Source organism: Prionailurus bengalensis, chromosome E4 (assembly GCF_016509475.1).
Source record: "Prionailurus bengalensis isolate Pbe53 chromosome E4, Fcat_Pben_1.1_paternal_pri, whole genome shotgun sequence".
Taxonomy (NCBI): domain Eukaryota; kingdom Metazoa; phylum Chordata; class Mammalia; order Carnivora; family Felidae; genus Prionailurus; species Prionailurus bengalensis.
In genome coordinates, this window is record NC_057360.1 from 63280131 (window position 1) to 63298018 (window position 17888).

At 53.6% G+C, this 17888-nt stretch overlaps 1 protein-coding gene across 3 annotated transcripts; it reads right to left on the reverse strand.

The window, feature by feature from the left end:
- Positions 1 to 637: 637 nt before the first annotated feature.
- Positions 638 to 16613, reverse strand: LOC122475591 (low affinity immunoglobulin gamma Fc region receptor II-like). Of its 3 annotated transcripts, none has more exons than XM_043567528.1 (8): positions 16379 to 16613; positions 11207 to 11227; positions 9464 to 9718; positions 6017 to 6271; positions 5191 to 5313; positions 3267 to 3314; positions 1322 to 1359; positions 638 to 1242 (listed from the first exon to the last, which is right to left on the reverse strand). In XM_043567528.1, the coding sequence occupies exons 1-8, from the start codon at positions 16488 to 16490 to the stop codon at positions 1153 to 1155; spliced, it is 942 nt and encodes a 313-aa protein (XP_043423463.1). In that variant the 5' UTR covers positions 16491 to 16613; the 3' UTR covers positions 638 to 1152. The 3 variants fall into 3 exon arrangements, with proteins under 3 accessions (XP_043423463.1, XP_043423462.1, XP_043423464.1); XM_043567527.1 differs by having other exon boundaries at positions 3184 to 3314; XM_043567529.1 differs by lacking the exon at positions 3267 to 3314 and having other exon boundaries at positions 16379 to 16612.
- Positions 16614 to 17888: the final 1275 nt, after the last annotated feature.

A 17888-nucleotide genomic window follows, 5' to 3' on the forward strand; every position in this document is an offset into this window, starting at 1 on the left:
AGGGCACCCACCAAACCCTCAGGGGAGCTGTCAGTCGTGTTTCGAACCTGCCAGGATGGCTTCTCTGAGGGGGTCACGTCCTGCTGGTAAATATAGGAGGACCTCAGCAGCAGGAAGTCAGCAATCTCTCCTGAGGATTCATCTGAAGCTTGGCTTCCTGAGAACAAGTGTTACAAAACAAAGCGATTGTTTTCTTTGCCATCGGAGGAAAAGAAAGAAGACATGGAAACCAGAAGACGTGTTTGCTGAGAGTAGTCAGTTTTTTTTTAAATTTTTTTTAATGTTTATTTATTTTTGAGAGAGACAGAGACAGAATGCAAGTGGGTTAGGGGCAGGGAGGGAGACACAGAATCAGAAGCAGGCTCCAGGCTCTGAGCTGTCAGCACAGAGCCCGACGCGGGGCTCGAACTCACGAGCCGTGAGATCATGACCTGAGCCGAAGTCGGACGCTCAACCGACTGAGCCACCCAGGTGCCCCAAGAGTAGTCAGTTTTAAGTGGGACACTCACCCTATACTCCAAATCTTCCCTCTCCTCCACCTCCTTCCCATCACCACCTGCCCAAGATTTGTATCGCTGGAAAGAAATAGACCTGTCTACACTCCAACCAATACGGCCTTTAAAAGGTAAAGGGAAAGTTGTTTTTATAGTATTTTATTATAAAAGGAACACACGGTCCGTGTAGAAAAATAAGGAAGGAAAATGGAAAGCACCCATAATTAACGCCATGACCCTGAAACAACCACTTTTAATGTGTTGGCCAATGTTAGTCTGTTTCATCATTTCTGAAATTGTACATACTTCCGTAATGTTTCTCATGTGCCTGTGACATAAATATTTCCCATGTTGCTACAATCTCTTAATAAATGTAATTTTTTATCTGCTGTGTGGATGTATGCAGAAGAGTCTCGATGGTGAGAAGGACAGAGACGCAGAAGGACTCACTACAGTCAGTTGTCTGGGGCCGTAGTGTCTTTGAGGACAGGGAGCTTCAGGATTCACACAGGTCGCTCTGGAAGAGTCCTTCTCCTTCTTTGGAACCGCAGCATCCTCTCGTCCTCCCCAAGGGGAGTTCAGGCCAGGCAAGAATTCTGATTCTCTGATTCTGGCCCCTCTGATTCTCCTCCCCGGATCTCAGGCAAGACAATGGAGATTAAATGTGGTTCTGGTAATCCGGGTCCTCTGCTTCTTCCTCTATGGCTTCCGGGTGCAAGAGAAGTGAATAGGTGATGGCATTCTCAGCCTAGAGAAAGCAGAAAGGAGAGTCACAGGGATGGAGGCAGCAGAAGAGGGGGGAGAAGGAGATGGCTGGGACGGCTCACCTCAACTTTGGCGGCATCTTCAGCATCCGTGAGATTGGCTGTGGGCAACAAGAACAGAGATCAGCCAGGGCACTGTTGCAGAAGAGGACCTACCACACTGCCGCAGAGGCTGCAAAGACAAAGCCCGAACCAGACCTGCAAGAAGGACCTGTAGGCCAAGAGCTTCGTTCACCACCCAGGCTCCCCACCCTGGCCAAGCTGGCAGAAGGAGGCAGTCTGTGCTGCGTGCGTTTCAGAGAGTGGCTGACTTTTTCTAGAGGCAAACGAGCCAGCTCGGGGGATCTGAGAACCGGGGAAGAGCTGGGAGCTGTTCAGTATCACAGGGAAGTCAAGTCCAGATTTTTGCCAACCCCAGGAGACCGGGGGTGGGGGTGGGGGGCGGCTGGGCATCGGCCAGATGCCCTGCATCTTGCTGGGAACTCTCAGGAGAAGGTGATGCTCCCTGACGTTAAAAGGAAAGAAAGCGCAACGGTGAAAGCGAGGGAGGGAAAGAGGGAAGCAAGCAAATCAGGCCAGTGGGCTCCCTGGTAAATCGCTGAAACACACCAAATTCCCACATGTGTTTTGCCAAAAAGCTCACTTCGCCAGGGCGGGAAGTAGCCTCAGTATCTGCGAAGCAGCATTCCTCAGGAAGGGGCTGGAGGGTCTGGGACAATACGTTTAGTGTCTCCACTCCCCCTCTGAACACAAAGAGTCTCTGTTCGCCATGCTGCAAATTCTGGGGCAAACCTCTTCCCCAATTCTCCTTCCAATACATTTCTCAATAATCCCAGCAACCTCGCCAGCTGATGGGAAACAACCAGCCCCAGTGCCTGGCTTTGAAATAAATACTTGTGGAATATATTTATGCCAGTATGGACGGAGCCAAACCTCCAGGTGGCTGTCCCAGTTGTGCTGGGGCTTTATTCTACATCTGCTTTGGCCTGGTGTGGGCTCAGGCCCCGCGTCCCCGCGTGACCTGGCCAAGAAGGCAAGGGCCTTGCTCAAAGCACAGCGGGACGAACGCCATTTTGCTCAAGCTCTCGAATCTGTTGGTCCTTTTCTGAGTCACACTCCTGCCGTCTGACCCAGAGTCCTCGAGGGCCTCCTGTTCTTCTCTTGCTGCTGCTGGGGAGCCCCTCGAGAATGTCTTGGGTTCCCTCGTGCTCCAGCTAAACTACAGTCGGGAGGTCGCCTGGAGTACTCCTGTCCCTACCTCAGCCGGGGGTTGAATGGTCACTGACTCTCAGAGTGTCAGGCCTGCAAGGGCTTCGAGGTCATCCAGGCCACTCCACTCCTGTCCTCAGGGAGGTCCCTGCACCCCCATGGTGGGGAACATTCGAGATTCCACCTGATGACGATGACAGAGCTAGGACCACGTCCATGTTTAATAAACTTACTCAAGTGGGCATCGGACCCAAGCTTTGCCCACGAGTGAAGCTCACTGATGAATGCACCCAGTCCTCTAGAACTTTCTCAAGCCCAGATCTCCTCCTGATGCCCCACCCTTACCCCATCACTCCCAGAGACTCCTCACCATGTCCTGGGAGTATTCCCTAGGTCTCCCCCTCCTTTCCTCTCAATCCTGTTTGTCTCAGTCTTACCATTTCTAACCTCTGTCTCGTGCCAGCTTGGCCAACCCCCACAGAGAGGCCCAGATATCTCTTATTTCCTGCTCTGGAAACGTTCCCAGCGTTCCTGGCTCCGGAATTCGGACACGGCCCTCCCCTCTCTATCTGGGACAGGTGGGTGGTCTTCTGCCCCTCATCCCCAGTGAGGTCCTCTTGAGGCCCAGGAGTTAGTCTCAGAACTGACCAAGCGATTTGAGCCCCTGTCCTCCTCCCACCGCCCCCTCCCTCTCCTACGCTCCCAGCTGAACTCACACAAGCCGCTTCCTGCTGACTCCAATCCACCTGGCAGCCCCAGGCAGGGCACCTCAGGCCCCCAGGCGGGGAGCTGCACTCACCTGGTTCCTCAGGGAGGGTCTCTCCCATTTCCCTGTGCTCAGGGTATCCTAGGAGAGCCATGGGGGAGGGGGGGTGCACACAGAAGGTTAGTAGGACTGTGGGCTGGGGCCTGAGTCCTGGGACAAGGACCCAGGGCAGGAATGGATTAGAACCAACACAGACCCCTCCCCCACAGAGACTCCTCCCCACGCCCTGGCTCTCCTGCCCAGGCCCTGCCTGTAAGAGGGCTGGTCCAGAGAGACAGGTTGGGCCCTTGGGTTAACCGTGGCGTCTCCTGGGACCGCCAGAAAGGCCCCTCCGAGGCATCTTTCTCGGGCTCGTTCTGCCTTTTGAAAAAGCACTACTTTCTCCCACTCAGTGTCTCTGCATCTCCGCATTTGCTTGTCATCAGTGACTGAGGTGCAGGCTTGCAAAGCGCTTTGCGAGGTATTAGTAACAGTCTTTCCTCCTCTCAATGGCTCTGAGTCATCTTCCGCCTTCTTCCCCTGGGTGGCTTCCGAGTTTCTCTCCAGCAAGCCGGCTTTTCCACGTGAGGAACAGCGACGATTTGCCTATTAGATCTCTATGGCACCTGCCCTCCTCTCTCAGCTCCTTTGCGTTAGTGCTAAGCGGGAAGGAACTGGTTTCCAAGGGCCCAGAATCTTCAGCGCGCCCATCAGTGAACGGAAGGCTGCCTGGCAAACTGTGCTGGGTGGTGCAGAGGGGAAGTGAGCGAGGAGTTACGGTTACTTCCCTCCTGTGGTCTTGCCATCCTCTTTGGAACACAGTTTCGTTCTTTAATGTGGCCTCCGCGGTCTGCGTGACCCGGCCCTTGTCCATTTGCCTGCCTGACTCACGCCTCCTTCCTTCGTGCCTTGCAATTCATGGCCTCAGTGCCTCCAACTGCCTCCAGCGCCCTCCTTGCCCTTCCCTCAAGTCCCAGCCCGGCTGCAGTGTTCCCCATTTCCATGTCTAGAATGCTCTTCCGGCCCACTTGGCCTGGCTACCTGCTCCCCTCACGTACGGCCTCCTCCATAATGACAACGGCTCTTACTTGCGTGCTGTCGGCTAGGTACTCGGCACTGTCGTGCGAGCTCAGCCTTGTTTATCCTCCTATAATCCTGCGAGGTGGGCTCGATTAGCGTCCTCACTTTCCAGATGAAGACACGGAGGCCCAGAGATGGTGAATAACTCACCCAAGCTCACAAAGCGGGGGAGCCGTGGAGCCGAGATCTGAACTCGGGTGGTCTGGCCCCACCACGTGTGCGTGGGTCACTACATGCGCCACAGCGTCGCGAGAAAGCTTCTCGGATGGCTCGCCGCGTGCTGCATCGTGTGGGCTCTCGTGTCCTCTGGCCCCATAGCCTTTGCAACTCTCCACCATTGCTGTCATCCCGCCCAGTTGTAACGATTTACTTGGACTTCTGCCGTTCCCACATCTGTCGTTCCCACTGCACCGTGAGCTCCCTGAGAGCGGAGATCGGACTTAGCCTCCGCTGCCTAGCACAGTGCTGTGCACGTACACAAGTTTGTTCGAGCCTTGTTGAATGAATGAATGAATGAATGAATGAAGAAAACGTGGGTTGTGGGGGCACCTGGGTGGCTCAGGAGGTTAAGCATCTGACTCTTGATTTCAGCGCTCATCATGATCTCACGGTTCGTGGGCTCCAGCTCCGCATTGGGCTCTGCACTGACAGCAAGGAGCCTGCCTGGGATCCTCTCTCTCCCTCTCTCTCTGCCCCTCTCTCTCTCTCTCTCTCTCTTCCTCTCCCTCTCTCTCAAAATAAATAAGTAAACTAAAAACAAAAACAAAACAAAACAAGGGGCTATGTCTGAATTATAAGGATTCTCTTAGCCCCAAGAGAAGGGTTCTGGAAATGTTTGGGGTTAGGGCGTTGGCCAAGTAGGAACTGATAACAAGAGAAACCAAGAGAAGCCACAAACCTGAAGTCTGCTTTTGCCTGTGGCGGAACCAGGCCACAACGGCAGCAAGGATGGCCACGGCAGCAACGCCAGCGACCGTGACCGCAATCATCACTGTCACTGAGGAGTCGCTCCAACTGGACCCTGAAGAGGAGAGACTTCAGGACAGGCGGTACCCTCCCACCTCCCACAGTGCTCAGTGCTTCTCCCCGGGAGCTGCTTTGTGTCTGGGTCCCTTGCAGATGCTACACTCACTTCCTCCCCCACCTCCCCTGAATGGGGTTGCTGTGGCTGGATGTGTGCCTCCCCCACACCAGGTGCCTCCTAGGGGCACACGAGGGCCTGTGTGGGGGCAGAGGGAAGGGCTCCTGTCAGCTTCAGGGAGAGAAGGGAGGGGGGCCTGAAGCCTTCCTTGGTGGAAAGCACCACCACTGGACCCAGCAGGACCTTGAACTGTCGGGGACACGCCCTGCCTTGGGGAGCAAGCCAATGTACATGGCACGAGAACTAAGAAGAACCGAAACCCTCAGTTCTTGGGGACGTCCAGGAGCTCAAGGAACCTCTGCACCAATGAGGGAGCTCTGTGCCATCGCTGTCCTTAGTAGGGGCCTGCATTTTCAGCGGCACACAGCCTTTTCAGCTGGGACCTGAGGCTGAGGGCTCTGAACCATAGCCCCTACTGCTGCCCCTTGGCCAATATTTATCAAGCCCCCCCCCTCCTCCCCCCTTTGCCTCAGCGCCCAACTGTTTCGGCTGTGGCATTTCTCAGGCCTCCAAGTAGGCCCGTAGGACCTCGGCCATGACTGTCCAGCCCCCAGTCCTCTCTCCATCCTGATGGGGTTCCCACCTTGGACGGTGATGGCCACGGGCTGTGACGCCTGCAGACTCTTCCCTATCAGTCCCGTGCAATGGTACTCGCCGCTGTGACTGAGGTTTGCCCGTGGGATGGAGAAGGTGGAATTCATGGGGGAAAACTGCTTGGATTTTCCATTCTGGAAGAACGTGATCTTGTATAGAGGCTTGTTCCTCCAGCTGTGGCACCTCAGCACGATGGGCTCCCCCTTCTGGAACACCAGGCTAGGGGTCTGGAGCACCAGCCAGTCTGAAAGACACAAAGGGACCCCAGGACCCAGCAGGTCTTGACTCAACTCTGAGACCCACCCTGTCCTTACTGGTGGGACACAGTGTGTGGAGAGATCACAATCCAGCGGCCCTGGTCTCCAAAGCTGGCTCCATCATTTGGGAGCTCAGCAATCTTGGGCCTCTTCTGGGCCGTGGATTCCTCAGCTGTGAAAATGGATGACGTAATACCACGCATCTACAATCGTTTCTGGCACGTAGTAGGTGTTCAGGATATGCCCGTCTTCTCTTTCCTGTCCCGAGAGAGGGCAGCTACAGCCCCGTCCTGCCCAGGAGGCCCTTGTGAGAAGGATACAAGAGACAGCACCCAAAAAAGGGGGGGGGGCGCCTGGGTGGCTCAGTCAGGTAAGCTGTCGACTGCGGCTCAGGTCATGATCCCACAGTCTGTGAGCCCTGCGTCGGGCTCTGTGCTGACGGCTCAGAGCCTGGAGCCTGCTTCAGAGTCTGTGTCTCCCTCTCTCTCTGCCCCTTTCCTGCTCACGCTCTGTCTCTCTCTCTCAAAATAAATAAACATTAAAAAAAGAAAAAACAAAACACCAAAAAAAAAGACCCCAGGATGCGGTCCCTTCCTTGGGGGAGCGATGGGAGAGATCCAGTCTGACCTAGGAGGTAACATGTGAGGGGACACGGCAGCGACACGCGTCTTCCGGGAGAGTACGAAATCATGGACGTGAAACAAATATTAGTTTATTTGACGTATGTTGGTAACGTGGAGTTTTACTTCAGCGGGGTCTTTGCCTGAAGGCAGCAGTGTCATGGGCGGGGCACTAGCCTGCTGCGTACCCCTTCCCCCCAATTTTCATCCTTTTACCGAGGAAGAAAAAAATATTTAGTAATTTTGTTGTATAGGGAACAGAGCCTATGAGGGATATTTGTACTCCTGACCTCAGCCCAGGTACTCCTTTTCTTTTCTTTTCTTTCCTTTTCTTTTCTTTTCTTTCTTTAATTTTTATTTTTGAGAGGGAGAGAGAGAAAGAGACAGAGAGCATGAGCAGGGGAGGGGCAGAGCGAGACGGAGACAGAGAATCCCAAGCAGGCTCCAGGCTCCAAGCTGTCAGCACAGAGGCCGACGCGGGGCTTGAACCCACGAAGATCATGACCTGAGCCGAAGTCGGATGCTCAACCAACTGAGCCACCAGGCACCCTGCTCCTTTTCTCTAAAGCCGGAGGACAGAGCTGAGCACGAATTGGAAAGAGAGGTGGAAGAAGAGAGCAGAATTAGAGGGAGGTAGGGGTGGAGGGGGTGGGAAGAATGACCACAGCCAGGCGCGGGCTGGCCCCAACCAGAATGAGGCCAACCAAGTCTCTACACTGGCTGGTGACCCTGCCGCGGTTACAGGAAGAGATACTCAGGACCCAGGGGGTGCCCCAGCTACAGTGGGAAATCTGGGCGCAGAGGATGACACCAGATCCTGCCACTTGGGTCCCACCAGCTAGAAAAAGCCCTCCTGCTGGGGAGACACGTTCCACCCACTTCCTCCCCTTTCCCTTCTGCAGATTCCTCCTCTCAGAGAACCGGACCCCGGCTGGACACTGCCCTCCAGGGTGAGGCCAAGCGGCCCTGGTCCCCTGGACTGACTGCCTCTTTCAGAAGATGGGACGAGGGTAGGCAGGAATGCTGAGACTGTCAAGCTTTTAAAAACTAAAGTAGAGGGGCGCCCGGGTGGCTCAGTCTGAGGAGCATCCGATTCTTGGTTTCAGCTCAGGTCACGGTCTCGCGGTTTGTGGGATCCTGCCCCGCGTCGAGTCGGGTTCTGCGCTGACAGCTCAGAACCGGCTTGGGATTCTCTCCCTACTACGTCTCTCTCTGCCCCTCTCCTGCTCACGTGCTCTGTTTCTCTCTCTCTCTCTCAAAATAAATAAACTTAAAAAAGTAGTAATAATAAAGTAGAGCCCAGAGAAAAAGCCAAAGCTGCTGCCACGTGGCCCCAGCAACGGATTCCTGCACATCTCTTCCCTGTCTAGGTGACTGGCCCTTCCTTCCCTGCCAAGTCTGTGATCGCACCAGGTTTGGACCTGAATACTGGGGAGTGTCCGCCTCAGGCTGGGTTGCGAGCGGGCCACCTGAGGTCTCCTTGAGCCCATGGGTCTTGGGGCAGATCTTGAGAGCAGGGCCCAGTTTCGTGTTCGCGGCCCCCATATGTTCTTCGGGTAGTCCAAGGGCCTTTCTGTCAATCTGGGAATGAAAGTCCTCTGCAATCTTCTGGAAGCCTCGCAGAGAAGGCGCACACAGCCCCTCCCTGCTCCAATGGCTGGCTGCGGACGCACTCTGGGGCGGGAGGGGGGGGCGGCTGGGGGGGCTTGGTTGAGGGGGACGCTCTCACCTCCTTCCCTTCCTGGAGGGACAGGGACACACAGGTCAAGGCCCTGCCGGCCTCAGAGCTTTCCCTCCAGGCCTGTCACTTCCTGCTGGGCTGAGAGTGGGCCGTGGGGGTGGGGTGGGCAGCAGGCCCCGTGCTTTTGAGGAAAATTCGGGAATCAGGTGAGGGAAAGGTTCGACAGGAAGAGTGACAGTGACGGGTATGCATCTCAATGGCCTGGTGGCTTTTCTTCGGGAGAAACGACTGTTTTGCCCGGAGCTTTGTATAACCGGTCCTCTGTTTAGCAAACATCCTTTAAGGCCTGCCCTCGTCAGGGGCTGGAAATGCAAAAGTTAGTTAAAACACAATTTTCAGGTCAAGTTGCCCGGAGGGCAGGGGGCAGGGAAATGCTGGTACCACCAGGACCTGGGGAAGGAGGCATAATTAGCCCCCAGGAGCAGATGAGGAAACAGGCCCGAGGGCAGACCGTAGCTCGGTGTTTACACGGCTGGTAATGTCCAGGCCAGGGACGCAGCTGTGGTCCGTCTGCGCTCCGTGACCGCTACAAAAATGGGTTTCTATGCAGTCAGAATTTCCTTCTGCTTCTCTCACACCCCGGGGCTGCTTGTTTGCAGCCCTCGTAATGTTCTCGCTCAATCAGGAATCTCTTAGGAACACACACCGAGCAAAGGGGGTGGGTGAAAAGGGAAACAGGTGGAGAAAACAACTTCAAACAGCTCACTGACGATGCTTCCCAGTAAACAGGCCACCTCGCTTCCCTAAAAAAACCTCTGTAAGCAGATTCCGTCTCTCCTTGCCCTCCCGGACCGTCCCCGGGGCTTTCCTCCACTGACCGGAAAACACATCCAGATACACGGGGTCACTGAGGCTGGTCTGGTCCGTCTGGCACGCGTACTCCCCTCTATCCTTCTCGGTGGCCTTAAAGCTGTAGTTGGGCCGGACCTGCGTGGGGATGGAGCTCCCATTATGGAACCACCGGATGGAGTGGTCCCCGGCTGTGTGGGCCCCCTGGCACTTCAGAGTCACATTGTCCTCCCGGAGCACGAGGATCCACGGGGGCTCCAGGTCCACCACAGCCTTCGGGAGACCTGCTCCGGGGCAGAGAGAAGGGGAAGCATGAGGAAAAGGGGCCCCAAGAGCCTCAGCGGGCCCCGAATTTCAAGCACCCGAGGTCCCGCTGGGGACATCAAGCGTGGAACCCGGCCCAGAACCATTCTGCAAATGTAGGCAGCTCCTTGTACTCGTACAAGGGCCCCACAGCAGGGGCCCCTGGGAAGCCAGGTCCCCTCAGAGAGTGTCGCCACCGTTCCTCAGAAAGACAGGGCAAGAGGTAAGAGAAAGGGAGAAGGGGCAAGGCAAACATTCTGGAAGTATATGTCACCGGGGGCCATCCGAAGCAGGTCTTTCTTTCTTTCTTTGTTTCTTTCTTTCTTTTCTTTCTTTCCTCTCTTTTTCTTTCTTTCCTCTTTCTTCCTTTCCCCTCTTTCTTCTTTCTTTCTTTTTCTTTCTTTCCTTTCTTTTCTCTCTGTCTTTCTTTCTTTCCTTCTTTTCTTTCTTTCTTTCTTTCTTTCTTTCTTTCTTTCTTCCTCCCTTTCTTTCCTCTCTTTCTTTCTTCTCTTTCTTTCTCTTCTTTGTTTCTTTCTTTCTTTCTCCTTCCTTCCTTCCTTCCTTCCTTCCTTCCTTCCTTCCTCTCTCTCTCTCTTTCACACACACACACACACACACACACACACACACTACACATGCACGCCCTTTTGGAACTCACTTTCCTCCCCTGTAACCTGAGGCATGTGAACACTGTGGATAAACTCTCTGCAGAGCTGGACGAAGACCGTGGGAGCATCTGGTGAACGTGTCAGGCATGAGGCAGACATCAGGTTTCCGTTCTGACCTGATGTCAATCTTTATCCCTTAGACTAGACCTATCCTCACCCAAGTACAGTGGAGGCTCTGTGGCCTCAAAAGGATAAAGAAAGAGAGAGAAAGGCTGGGGCTGGGGGGCAGTCTAGGGATCCTGGGTTCAGTGCCCCAGGGAGAACCTCCGCCTCCCCCCCCCGGGGGGCCTGGGACCTGGGGAGCTTAGTGGCAGAGAGAAAGAAGGCCCTGCAGAGTTTGCTTCAGCAAGCTGCACCCAGGGGTCTCTCCTCCTATTTCTATGCAGGGAAACAGGCCCCGAAGCCCTCAGATACACCCAAAGTGGAAAATTTATCAACACACGGAGACATCCCAGGCAGATGATGGGATTTTGTGTGCAGCTGAAACTAAAATTGTCTGGGCTCTTGATTTTACTTGGGGAGAGGAAGGTGCGAGAGAGACGATGAGTTATGTTCTGTGACGGTATCTGTGACAGCTCACCAGCAGGGAACCGGAAGGGCTGAAGCCACCTATGCCCCCCAGGCTCCCCTGCTTCCCTGGGAGAAGGGGAAAGAGAAAGGAGGGGAGGGGGCGGGGCACCTTCCGGGAGACTCCGCTTCAGTATGGGGTTACTGGTGCATTCAGGGCCCCTCCAGATGGGGTGCTGGGAGTAGAGGAAGAAGGTGGCTGGGGGAGGGAGAGGATGTGGGGGGAGCACTTACCAGGTGTCCCAAGGACTGGACCTGTAAGAGAGAAAAGCAAAGATCAGCCTGGAGTTTGGATCTGATGATTCATCATTACAAAGCATCCCCTCAAAAAAAAAAAAAAAAGCCCCTTATGCAAATCCCCTTAACTTCCTTACCCTTGGCTGTCTCTGTATTGTCCCTGTCTTTACTGGTTCAGCTGTGTGTTACTAAAATCACCTACACAAGCAGGCAGATGGATGTTTCTATAAATTTGCGGTCACCATATTCAAAAGGACACTGAACTGTCATTCTGAAAAATTTTTTTTAATTTTCTTTTTTAATGTTTATTTTTTTTAAATTTTTTTTAACGTTTTTATTTATTTTTGAGACAGAGAGAGACACACACGGCATGAACGGGGGAGGGGCAGAGAGAGAGCGAGACACAGAATCGGAAGCAGGCTCCAGGCTCTGAGCCATCAGCCCAGAGCCCGACGCGGGGCCTGAACTCGCGGACCGCGAGATCGTGACCTGAGCTGAAGTCGGAGGCTCAACCGACTGAGCCACCCAGGCGTCCCAATGTTTATTTATTTTTGAGAGAGAGAGAGACAGAGACAGAGACAGAGACAGAGCCTGCGCAGGGGAGGGGCGGAGAGAGAGAGACACAGAATTGAAGCAGGCTCCAGGCTCTGAGCTGTCGGCACAGAGCCCGACGCGGGGCTTGAACCCATGAACCCCATGAACCGCGAGATCACCACCTGAGCCAAAGTAGGGCGCTTAACCAACTGAGCCACCCAGGCGCCCCTCTGACAATTTTCTCCAGTAAATTTGCTCTGCTGCCCAGTAACACTCATCTTTTCTCGCTGCCAAAACTTCCCTGCCCTCTGCCTTGGAACCCTTCTCTCCTAAAGCCCGACTCCTTCCTCCCTAATTCACAGAAAACACAAGCTGGTAGGAAACCTCACGCCTTCCCCCAGCTCAGTCTGCACCTCTGTCCAACTTCCTTTCTCCCTGTTCTCTGGGCAAAGCCTCCCTGCGTCTCTCCCTGGTCCGTCTCCAGGCTGTGTTGTTATCTCTGTCACCCTGGCAAGCATTTCCCTCTCTCTGTTACTCCCATCCTCTTCTGCATCATCAATTTCTCCTTCTCAGCCGGGTCTGGCCCGTCAACGTAAACATATCCCAGGATCTTTCATTTAAAAAAAAAAAAAGCTTCTCGCTTGATCCCACATGCAATTCTAAAAGCATTGCTCTGCTCCCTTTCAGAGCCAGATTTCTCAAAAATGTTTTTTTTTCCCCCCGTGGGCCACCCTCGTTTCTACTTCCATTCACTGTTTCGTTCGCCGCAGTTGGGACTCTGCCGTTGCTGGTTCCCTCTAACGTCTCTCTCCCGTTCTTCCCCGCGAAAGTGTACGTCTTCACTATCTAGCCAGTTAGCCAAGCCTGGAAACTGCAACTCACCTCTATTCCCCTCCTTCTCCCAAGCCCCCCACCCCCTTTCACATCAGTGAATCTTGTTGATTCTGCTTCCCGCTTAGGCCTGGAGTCTGTCAGCTTCACTCCGTGCCCGTGACTGCCGTGCAGGTTTAGGTCACCACCAGCTTTTTTCCACCTCCTAACTCCTCTCCTCACTCCTGTGTCCCCCTACAATCCACTTCCCACAGAAAGGCCGGAGTTATTTTTAAAATATCACATCAGGGGCGCCTGGGTGGCTCAGTGGGTTAAGCGTCCGACTTCGGCTCAGGTCACGCTCTCGCGGTCCGTGGGTTCGAGCCCCGCGTCGGGCTCTGGGCTGACGGCTCAGAGCCTGGAGCCTGCTTCCGATTCTGTGTCTCCCTCCTTCCCTGCCCCTCCCCAACTCATACTCTGTCCCTCTCTCTCTCCCTCAAGAATAAACAAACATTAAGAAAAATTTTTAATATCAGATCAGAGGGGCGCCTGGGTGGCTTTGGCTCAGGTCATGATCTCACGGTTTATGAGTTCAAGCCCCATGCTGGGCTCTCCACAGACAGCTCAGAGCCCGGAGCCTACTTCGGATTCTGTGTCTCCCTCTCTCTCTGCCCCTCCCCTGCTCGTGCTCTCTTTCTCTCTCTCAAAAATAAATAAACATTAAAAAATAATAATAAAAGTATCAGATCGTATAACATCACTCCCCTGCTTGCAAGCCTTCAAGGGCCTTCCTTTGCTCTTGAAATAAAGTGTACATCTTTATGAGGCCACACAGGGCGAGGGCTCTGCTCCCCTCTCCCCTCCCATCTTGAGGCCCTCTTCCCCTACTCACTGAGCTCCTTTTTAGATTCCTGACACTTGGGGCTTTTGTGTAAGCTCATCCCTCTTCTCTAGACCTGCTTCCTTTTTCTCTTCCAATGGCTAGATCCTTGCTATGCTCAAAGTCTCAGCTCAAGGTCACCTCCTCAGAAAATACTTGCCCTATCATCCTGTTTAAGTGGGCCGCCCTCTCTTCTTCCCCACAAGGATTTCTCTTATAAGAGTCTCCTGTTTACATCTTCACGGCCCTTTCCAATTTATATTTACGCCTCTGTGTTTGCTTACTTGTTGTTTATATCCCCCAGGAGAATGTAAGCTCAAAGAGGGCAGTAGCCGTATCAATTGTATTGGCCAAGGCTCTGGAAATCGCGTATTGAATGAGTCTAGGTGGGAAATAAGAGGGGCCACGGTCGTACTGACAATGGGAAGTGAAGAAGATACACACACGAGAGAAATTTAAGAGGCAGAACCGGGGACGGTGGTAATGTAAGCGGATGGCTAGGAGAAAGTTACTCCCGCTCGCACAGGTCTATGTGTTAGGAGGAGGTGTGCATTCGTAAGGCGAAGATGTTGAGTTTGAATATGTTTTGTTTCTGAGCTGGCATATCAACGTGGAGGCGTCCAACCGGCAGGTGCAAATACGCCATTGCAGTTGATGCAAACAAGAGGGATAGGTTTGGAAGCTGTTGACGTAGAGGTGAGAGCTAAAAACCAGCGTGGGACTGGTGAGAGGGACAGTGCGGGACAGGAGAGCAGATAAAGAAGTAGAGACTACGAGGAGGGGAAGAGGAGAAACAAGAAAAAGATGAGAAAAGCAGAGAGAAGTCACCGGCCATTTATTCATTCCACACTCAACAAATGGTAGGGAACACACCCTCGGTAGAATCATTGTAAGGGAGACAAAGACCGCGTGCTTTAGGTCAGGAAGGCCGGTCAGGAAGGCCGTCTGTCTTATTCATTGGTAAATCCCCAAGTCGTAGAACAGGGCCTGTACATAGTATTTATTTAATGTTTCAACAGGGCAGTTTGTGGAATCTGTAGAAATTCTGCAGGAAACGCAACGTACACATTGCCTGGCTGTAGAGGAAGACCCACTTGGGGCAATGGGAACATGGTTAAGAGAGTAGAATTGGGGCTTTACTGGGGCGCCTGGGTGGCTCAGTCGCTGGGGCGTCCGACTTGGGCTCAGGTCATGATCTCACCGTTGGTGGGTTTGAGCCCCGCGTCAGGCGCTGTGCTGACAGCCTAGAGACTGGGGCCTGCTTCAGATTCGTGTCTCTCTCTCTCTCTCTCTCTCTGCCCCTCCCCTGCTGGGTGCTCTGTCTCTATCTCTCTCAAAAATAAATACACATCAGGGGCGCCTGGGTGGCTCAGTCGGTTAAGCGGCCGACTTCAGCCAGGTCACGATCTCGCGGTCCGTGAGTTCGAGCCCCGCGTCGGGCTCTGGGCTGATGGCTCAGAGCCTGGAGCCTGTTTCAGATTCTGTGTCTCCCTCTCTCTCTGACCCTCCCCCGTTCATGCTCTGTCTCTCTCTGTCTCAAAAATAAATAAACGTTAAAAAAAATTAAAAAAAAAATAAATACACATTAAAAAAACAAAGAAAAAAAAAAAGAAGGGAGGCTTTATTCAGTAGAGCAGCACTGGAGGCGTTTCTGAAGTGCTGTGACTCAGCTGTGGCTGTACCTGAAGAGGTCATGGCCTCAGTGTAAAGCATGGATTCAGAGTAGAGGAGACAAGAGATTCGAGGTGGGGTCAGAGGCCGTTCTAAAAGTTGAGTTATCGAGCGACGAAGACCTAAATGTGGTGGCCCAAGGAAGAACGGGAAAAGTGGACCAAACCCTAGGTGACTTAGCAAAAGGGCAAACGGGAGAAAACATCAAGTGTCGCCCAGGTGACCTGCACGACAGTAGCACTGTCAGCAGAGAAGCATAGCCCCTCTCCAGGCCTGAGCTTCCCCCTGTGAAAAAGGAGACCGCCCAGCGCCCTTTTAACATGCTATGCCCCTTCCGTCCATTTTATCCTGCTCCTGAGGGCACACCCTCTCTTTCTCACCTCCATCCCCTGTCCCAGTATCATTCAGCACTGAGGGCCGAGGGCTCCCAGAGATGCCCAGATTTCATTATCAGTCAGAGTCCCTGACTTGCGGGGTCTGGGGCCATCCTGAGGTGTATTTGAGGCTGGAAACTCTAGCAGTTGAGCTTGGAGAGACAATCCCGGCAACAGAGCTCCCCTAGTTGGTCTCCCCCGACTTCTGCCCAGCCGGCACCATCAGTCTTCGGCTCTCCATCTTGGCCTAGGACTCTGGCTTTCTCCACATCAGACCCAGGACCTAGCCCCGCGCACGTGTGTGCAGTACAAAGAGGCATGCGTGGTTTCTCTGGTCCTACGACGGGCGATTCCAGAATTGTCCAGGTCGGGTGTTCTCTGAGCCCCTGTTCCCTGGACAACCCTCTTGTGCTCCTTCCCAGGGGAATCTGACACATGAACAGAAGAGGTTTCTGCTGCCTGAAGTGGTTTCAGGGGCACAGAGAATGGCTATTGCTTCCTCCCTACCCCTTGTCTCAGACAGCCTTAGCCCTCCCGCCTGAGATCTGGTCCCTGGGAAACACAAATTTCTAAGGAAGGGAAACGTGCTGGCCACTCATTAGTCACTCAAATCTAGGTCACTGGACTTTTCGGGTGTAGTGAGTGGCAGAGCACCAGTGACCTGACTGCCCCGGGATCCTGGGCAAAAGACACTAAAAGCAACCACCAAAACTGCCAGTGTTCTTGTTTGCCAAGGCCAGCTGGGTTGTCCGAGTTTGCTCTTCATCAGCGGGCCTTCACCCTCCTCGTTTCCTTGATGTGCTTCCCGTGCCACCCCTCATCCTCGCCCGACCTCTGCCCAACCAGGGTGGCAGCAGCTGAGGTAAGAAAGTGCACCTGCCTCTGGGGACCCAGACTCACCCAAGAAGAGCAGAGCTGTCCACAGTAGCATGTCGCCCAAAGGGGGGCAGGGCACACACTCGGCTCGGTCACTACGGGCAGCAGGGAGGGGGCGGGTTGAAGGGATCTGCATCAATTCCTGGCACACGGTGGCCCTGGCAGCACCGGCGTGGCAGTCCCAGACTTCTCTCGAGGCCTGACCGATTCCACCCCGGGGGAGGACAGACCAATTCTGAAGTCCCAAAGAGGAAGTGAAAAGAAATGTTGTTTTACCATAGGCCCCTCCCCTTCCACCCTTTTTCCTCTCAACTGTTCCCTCCCAGAAGATTCGGAGCTTCCCAGAATGGATCTGGCCCAGCCCAATTCCAAATTCACAGAAATTTCAGCAACTGGGAAACAACTTCTGTGTCTTTTGGGACACAGCCGGGCTCAGCCTCTGGGAGCAAGAGGGGAATGGCCACCCAAGCTCAGCTCAGACCCTCCTATCTGTTCCCAGGTCTTTAGAAAAAGCAGTGGAAAAGAATGTGGAGTCAGTCTTCTCCGACTTCTAGTTCCATTTGGAGGCCCAGGCGCCCACCATCGTTCAATTTTCTTTATTATCCAATCCCTGACTCACTCCTGGATGGTGAAACACGAACAAAGAGGTGTGTCAGGTGGAATCAGGATGATGATCGCCGTCCCCTTATTCCCCTTGGACATGCATTCTTTTGCTCGTTCCTTCAACAGGGATCTTTTGAGCACCAAGCTGTGCCCTGGTTCTTTATCTTCGCCACCCTCGTTCCCATCCCTGTCCCTGTCACTATGGCGAAGCAGCACGGGCCTTGGAGCTAGATAAGTCTAGTTTTGAGTGCTAGGTAGCTTCTCAGAACCTCAGATAGCTCGTCTGTAAAAACGAAGGTAATCAGGGACACCCGGGTGGCTCAGTCGGTTAAGCGTCCGACTTCGGCTCAGGTCACGATCTCCCGGTTCGTGAGTTCGAGCCCCACATCAGGCCCTGTGCTCACAGCTCAGAGCCTGGAGCCTGTTTCGGATTCTGTGTCTCCCTCTCACTCTCTGCCCTTCCTCTGCTTGCACTGTCTCTCTCAAAAATAATAAATAAACATTAAAAAAAGAAGAAGAAGGTAATCAGGACTACCCTTCAAGCAGAATTTCCCAGCCTCAGTACTCTTGATATTTGGGGCCAAACGGTTCTCACGGGGAGGGCCTGTCCTATACATTGTAGAATAATTAAGAGCACCTCTGGCCTCTACCAGCGAGATGCCAGGGGCCACCCTAGTTGTGAAAATCAAAATGTCTCTAGACTTGGACAAATGTTCTCTCAGAGGCAGAGTTGCCCTGGGTTGAGAACCACTGCATCCAAGGTTCTTTTGGAAGAGAAATGAAAATTGGAGGGCTAGCCAAGTGCCTGGTGCATCATGGGTACCCAATGAAGGCTAGTTTCCTTTTCTTGCTTTCTATCACCATCCTCATCACCGTTTCATCCCCAGAACATAAGATTCTCTTCTCAGGGCCCTTTCCTGGGGCCTCTTTC